This window comes from Branchiostoma floridae, chromosome 2, assembly GCF_000003815.2.
Source record: "Branchiostoma floridae strain S238N-H82 chromosome 2, Bfl_VNyyK, whole genome shotgun sequence".
NCBI classification, from domain to species: Eukaryota; Metazoa; Chordata; class Leptocardii; order Amphioxiformes; family Branchiostomatidae; genus Branchiostoma; species Branchiostoma floridae.
The window spans coordinates 16,924,432-16,931,096 of NC_049980.1; the positions used below are offsets into that span (position 1 = coordinate 16,924,432).

Consider the following 6,665-nt stretch of genomic DNA (forward strand, 5'->3'; position numbering starts at 1 on the left):
AGCCTGCCATATAGCCATTTCGGAAACCATATGATTGTAACAATCTCTCAAGATTTGATATTCAAGCAGATTTACCAGCGGCATAAGTCAGTATCAAAAGGACCAAAGCAATACCCAACTTTACCCGGTGACCAGTTGGATATAACTTTAGCCGTTTGATACTGTCTTATGCCAACGTTAGATCTTCTTATAGATTAGACCACACTATCTTCATCCAGAAAGACAAACTAACTGTTTCAGCGAAGCAAGTGTTTTATTAGTAAGAACGGTCTAGGGTTGACTACATTATTACGTTACACAATACACCATAAGCTTAGTCGATGTCCATACTCACAAGTTGTTCTAGATCTCTTAGGAAAATTTTATGTCTTCTCTGAATACGAAACAATTGAACAAGTATCCTTAGCAGAAACGACTAGTCAGCGTACCTAATTTATGGTCAGTAAGTCAAGGCATATGCTTTTGTATATGAAAGTATCAATGATAGTATGCCAGTGGAACAAATATCTAGTATTCGTATCTTGGCTACCTATATGAAAATGAAGACTATGCATGTGTGTCTTAAACGTAAAAAGAAGCATGTAGCATTGAAAAAGGTTCTATCCCGAAGATTTGTTACTGACATGTTGAACATCATAGCATGCTCATGCAAGCCGGACATGGATACGTGCGCTTTATGCCTTATTTGTCGGACTTGTCTGACTTCTTAGCACCCTCCGTGTTCGACTTGGGCTTCAGCTCGTACGGCGAAGTGTGCTGCACGCCGCAGTCCTTAATCAGAACAGGCTTCTTGGGACGCCCGAAGTCGTCCACATCGACCTCTCCAATCTTCTCAACGATGTCCTGTGAAAAGGGATGCAATCAACAAATGAAAATACAGGAATATGTCCATATATACGACCGGTGCAGGAGAGAAACATATATTCTGGTAGAAAAGTTCGAATGAGAATTATGTAGTGTCCAACTCACCATGCCCTCTATAATCTTCCCAAAGGCGACATGCCTCTTGTCCAGGAACCGTGCGGGCTGCAGAGTGATGAAGAACTGTGAGTTGTTGCTGTCCGGCCCGGCGTTCGCCATGCTGACCCACCCCTTGTCATCATGACTCAGGTCGAACGTCTCGTCAGCGAAATCCGCACCGTAGATGCTCTTTCCTGGAGTGGAGGTAGATTTAACAGTGTTGAAAATACTGTTTGTAAAGTAGTAACTGAATAATCTGTGCAGGTTTTATTAAACTAGGTTACTAGAAACTGGTAAAGAATTTGTTACTGCATTTCGCGCTTCCTAGACATAGAGACACAAGCAAGTGTTTGCACCCACCTCCAGTACCGTCCCCAACAGTGATGTCGCCACCCTGGATCACGTGATCTTGTACGACACGGTGAATGTAGGTGTTCTTGTAGCCAAATTTGGGCTGCGCAAAAACAAAGGAGATAAATCATTCGACGACCAATAGCTAGTGGAAGGGACAGGATCTAATACTAGTCTAGTATCTCAGGCTTGTAATCTTGACCCGTCGTCTTGCTGGATAAAAGTGTTCAGCAATGCCTATAAGCACGAATATAGGAAATGATTAACCATACCACAACGATGCTAATATAAAATGATGGGTTGAAATATTTCGAGGAAGACGCCTCTTGAGACTTACGTCCATTCTGTAGTTTCCCCTTGCCAGAGCTGCGAAATTCGCCACTGTGATTGGCGCCATCTCTCCGAATAGCCCGACGACAAATCTTCCGATTGGTTCATCGTCGACCTCCACGTCGAACCAGGCCTTCTTGGTGACCAAAAGCTTTGGTACTTCCTCCTCTTCGTTATCCTATAGTGACGGCAAGTCGCAATGAAACGCGGTAGTACGAATAAGGCGTTTCAAATTGCAAATGGGTATGAAATATTTCTAAATGCAAATGGTATAAAGTACGTACAGTCTGTTCTGTGGCAGCTGTTGCTAAAACCCTGGAGCGGAAACATTCGTGCATTCATGAAGTCTTCCCCGGAAATTTAAGATACACAAGAACACAGATTAGTCCTGATATCATAAAGCTCCTTACCTTATCCTTCTTATCTTTGTCGTCCTTCTTGCCCTTATCATCAGAAGCAGCGACGGCGTGTGTCACAAGGCATAGTCCTAGGACCACTGCTAACGTCAGTTCAAACAGCTTAGCCATTGCAAATTCTATATTCGGGAAAAGAATATGCGATTAGCAACTGAGATCCCTGATCGTGTGTGTGTGCTTTCACAATTTTCGTATGTAAATGCGACAACAATTAAAGACCACTTGTCGATTTGCAATAGTTACACACGACACGTGGACACTACATATGCAGCATATGAAAACAATAAAATCAGAAAAAGTTATCGATCGTTTTTTACTCTACAGAACACGTGGCTCGCCACGAATGCATGTACATCCAGTGGATGAGGGTATATGGTTTTATGGGAGAGCACGCAACTAAACTCGTTTTCGTCTACAACTTTGTATTACTCCCTGGACATGTTGTCCAATGGAGTTCAGACAAAAGCCACATCCCATTATTCCCGTACATCCTGAGGGTATATCTAGTTCAGAAAACTCTTCTAAGACGTTTTGGTATATATAACTAGGTGTACTAAATTTTATGTTAACTTCCAATGATTTCTAAACCATCTTCTTTGTAATCAGAGCTATTTTCCTAGCTGTCACATCTTCATATTTTTCTTCATTTCGCTTAAAAAACATAACGACGAGTCAAAGGTTAATTGGGTTGTCAGTGACTGAGACGTCTCGGATTCATTAAACGGGTAAGAATCACTTACATGTACAAGTAGAAAGGACAATGATATAGAAAAAGGTACTCACCAAATATCTAGCGAATCCGACAGGATGGAGTAGAGTAAATTCGGACCGGTGGTTGTCGGTTCAGAGGTGGATGTGTAGAAGTTGCAACGTGTATCGTTATCAGCTGTCTTAATAAGGGGTAGTCCTGGCAATTCCACCAATCAGGGGACAGCAAGCTGTCGGTGTGTATCTCATCCAGTACGTGTCAAGAATGGGCGCCATGAGGGGAGCGCTTATGCGGAACTCCGACGTGGAACCATATGGAACCGTACACGTGGGATTTCAGAATGTTTCTGGTCATTATCCACGTTTAGAAACTGACAAAGACATACAAGACAGCTGTTTTCAAAAAATTACCAATCAAACTTGCGGCATTGCTTTGTACCACCAGGTGTGTGTGCTTCTGCCCACAGTTACAGAAAACGCTTCACCAACATACTTGTATAGTCTGATGATACTACCCTGTAAGACGACGCTCATACGACCCACTTCACATTCATGTTTCGTGTACTATGTTTCATGTATATGTAGTAAGTGTACACCTTACTGTGAAGTTTCTACCTGTTAAGGCTATATCCTGTGCAACATTTTCTACAATATTTTCAAATTAAGTAACAATTGAGCAACCCTACTTTTATTTTACACAATGATTTGACTTTTTTACATATCAAGAGTTCTATTATTAGCTAATTTTCTACGCAATTACTGTAAAACAAAGCGAAAGCCGATTGCACTGCAGTCACATCCGCGATGTAGCTTGGTCGTGCCCAGCTGACGTCCAATTGGTCTCCTAATCTTGGGTAACAGCTGACACAAGGATCATGTCAAATATCAATATTCTAAAGTCACCGAAATTTCTTTTCACAAAGTACAGGTAAGTGGCGGATAGCTATAACGCTCAGTAGATTTTATGTTGTGTTACGGTACAGAATATAAGTATAGTTATTGAAGGAGACAAACATCTTAGATTTATCTTCGATGACCTGAAATTTTCCTGGTAAACTTCGTTTGGTTTCATATTTCAGAGCTCAGACACGGCTGTCCCGATTGGTCCTTCTTCTTTCCTGGGGGCATTTCTGAACACTTTTGTTGCCGCCTGGTTAACATGTGTTATAAGTCGCGAGCACCAGGTTAACCGCTTTCTGGACGATACAAGCGGCTAACAACGATTGGTTTAGACACAGGGTTACTTGTCATCGAACAAACTATTCAACCAATAAGAGATAACCACGCAAGGAGAAACCTGCGTTTGTTTCTTTCAACTGATTTCATATCAAAAGCTAAAAGATGAAATTTCCGTAGAGTGAAAAGTTAACACTTGCTACACTTCTCGCTTGCCATGTTGAAGCTACCGTGGTCAAATAATCATAAAGGATGGTTTTATTACGCACGTTTGCATTAAATATTCAATTAGATCTTTTACAATGATGCTGGCCGGGGTGCTATGCCGTTATTTGTTTCATTCTTTCGAAGCTAATATCTATTAATCATCATTGAAGGCCAACGCATGGACTCTATCGCTCTGTACGTGTATGTGTTAACCTCCTTGTGTATACCAACCCTGGACTTTGCTCTTCACGTGACCGACAACGGTTATTTGCTATAGTGAATACGCAGCCATACGTCTGCCTCTGGATACTTAGATCATTACTACCAATGGTACATCTGCTATGGAGCCTTCTACTAAGCTATGTGCTAGTCCTATTTCCACAATAGGTACGACCGAAACTGGACAGGTACAGTTCAAAAACCCCGTAGCAATTGCAGTTGGAAAGGAGGCAACCCTTTTCGTCGTTGACCAGGGAACTAAAACTGTCCATATGTTCAGCGCAGAGGGTAAAGCTGTGAGTACATTCAGCATACCGACAGCTTGGGCACGGGGTGTGGCGGTCAGCCCGACCAGCGGGAATATTCTCATTGTTGAGAACGAGAACCAGTCCGTGATGACGTTTACACCGTCTGGAGAACTCGTTCACTCGTTCCACAGTGACCACTTCTCTTCATGCTACGGAATCGCAGAGGCAAACGACGGGAGAATTTTAGCTGTCGACTACGCAGAACATTGCGTCGCCATGTTTGAATCAGACGGAACGTTCATACGAAATATCGGCAAACGTGGCGATGGGGAAGGCGAATTTTACCGACCGTTTTTCATCGCCATGACCAAGTCTGATGGGTTTGTCGTGTCTGACTCGTATAACCACAGACTTCAAACTTTCAACAAAGATGGCCATTTTGAAAGAGCTTTTGGCCAGAGGGGCGAGACAAATGCAGATTTTGAGCTCCCCTTAGGGGTAGGGGTTGGGGGACGAGGGGAAATCGTTGTGGCAGACAGGGATAACCATAGGTTACAGGTGGTTGATACTAACGGAAGTCACGTGACCACGATTGCTAATGATGACGGCAGATTGGATAGTCCCGCCAACATCGCCGTGACGTATGATGGGCATGTTTACGTCATCAACGGCAAGGATAAGTCGGTTGATAAGTTCAAATACAACTAAGATGAACCCAACAACGATGACATTCTTCTATACACTTTATTTCGTCGTTAATAACTTGCCACTATGGTATACGTACATGTAACATTATGTAGCAACAGATGGAGATAATGTGTTTCGAAAAGCTTATAGAAATGTGAGAGGCAGATACATAACAAAAACTTATATATATATGTGTGTATATATATATAACACAACTGCAGCAAAATATATTGATTGCATTTATTGTTGTGATCGTTTAAAAGACCAAGACATTATACGTTGACAATGAAGCATTTTATTACCAGAAGAAAAATCGATATCACTCATGTTCTGTAGCGTTCTTTTTGTCTAATTTTCCCGGCCTGACATGACTGAAAATACGTTGACAAACATGCTTCTGTACTTAAGCGTCGATTTATGTAGACATTGATGCGGGCTGTATAATAAGTGTGTCACCGTGTGCTAAAATAACTCTGCCCGCCGTCTACGTCAGTCTGTTGAAATCGGTGGTGATGGTTCTACAATGTGAACCAAGCATTCTGTATTTACTCATAGATCAAGTGCGAGATTTTGTGAAAATACAAAGTCACATTTTGTGCCCGGTTAGTTGAAAACCCTTCCCAGCCTTCATACTAAACTGAACCCCCTTCCCCCATTACAATCCTCACTGGTCCACGTCCTAATTTCGTTTTACATAAATGAAAACAAGTTTGTTGCGAACACATGTAGCGATATAAGAGCTCGAAGAAAACTGAGATCAGAATGTGTTAAAGATCACGTAGGTTTAATAAGGTCGGGTTCGATGTCATATATGATGGCCTCCGGCGCGTCCAACACGTAGGGTTGTGTCACGGCATCAGAGGAAGAGTCGGCCACACGGACTAGCTTGTACGGCAGACCGTTAGAACTGCTCCTCATCTCTCCGATATTCCGGGCGATATCCTGGGGAGGGCGGCAGTAAGGAATCATTACCGTCGTGAATGGGGAAAATGAATCAAAGCACATACACATGCGCACATGCATGTACAGAGATTTGCCGGTGTGTCTGTCTGTAGGCAGCATATAAATCAAAGGTAATTATATATATATATATAACTTTAATATGATTTATGGAAATGAGGACATAATTTGCATTATCAATGACATTTGTAACATTTATAATTCACCCGAAAAGAATTAAGGTACGAGGTTGTACCAACTTACCATGCCCTTGACGACCTTTCCGAAGACGACATGTTTCTTGTCCAGGAAGCGTGATTTGGTCAGCAGGATGAAGAACTCGGAGTTGTTGGAGTCTGGTCCACTGTTGGCCATGGACACCCAGCCTGGCCCGGCGTGACCCAGGCGGAAGTCTCGTCAATGA

At 42.4% G+C, this 6,665-nt stretch overlaps 3 protein-coding genes across 3 annotated transcripts in view; 1 reads left to right on the forward strand and 2 right to left on the reverse strand.

Annotated features, from left to right (window-relative positions):
• Window positions 1-232: 232 nt before the first annotated feature.
• LOC118409401 (peptidyl-prolyl cis-trans isomerase B-like) lies at window positions 233-2,946 on the reverse strand. Its single transcript, XM_035810408.1, has 6 exons — window positions 2,841-2,946; window positions 2,052-2,176; window positions 1,649-1,819; window positions 1,321-1,414; window positions 970-1,154; window positions 233-843 (listed from the first exon to the last, which is right to left on the reverse strand). Exons 2-6 carry the CDS (start codon window positions 2,166-2,168, stop codon window positions 682-684), a joined length of 729 nt encoding a protein of 242 aa, XP_035666301.1. The 5' UTR covers window positions 2,169-2,176; window positions 2,841-2,946; the 3' UTR covers window positions 233-681.
• A 1,693-nt stretch (window positions 2,947-4,639) lies between these two features.
• On the forward strand, window positions 4,640-5,323 carry LOC118408721 (tripartite motif-containing protein 2-like). Its single transcript, XM_035809576.1, has one exon. The coding sequence runs from the start codon at window positions 4,640-4,642 to the stop codon at window positions 5,321-5,323; it is 684 nt and encodes a 227-aa protein (XP_035665469.1).
• A 20-nt stretch (window positions 5,324-5,343) lies between these two features.
• The window catches only part of LOC118409402 (peptidyl-prolyl cis-trans isomerase B-like), a gene marked incomplete in the record, with an annotated part of 3,268 nt that continues 1,946 nt past the window's right edge, over window positions 5,344-6,665 (reverse strand). Inside the window, 2 exon segments of the mRNA XM_035810409.1 lie at window positions 5,344-6,244; window positions 6,506-6,653. Of these exon segments, the coding sequence (XP_035666302.1) occupies window positions 6,077-6,244; window positions 6,506-6,653 (316 nt within the window).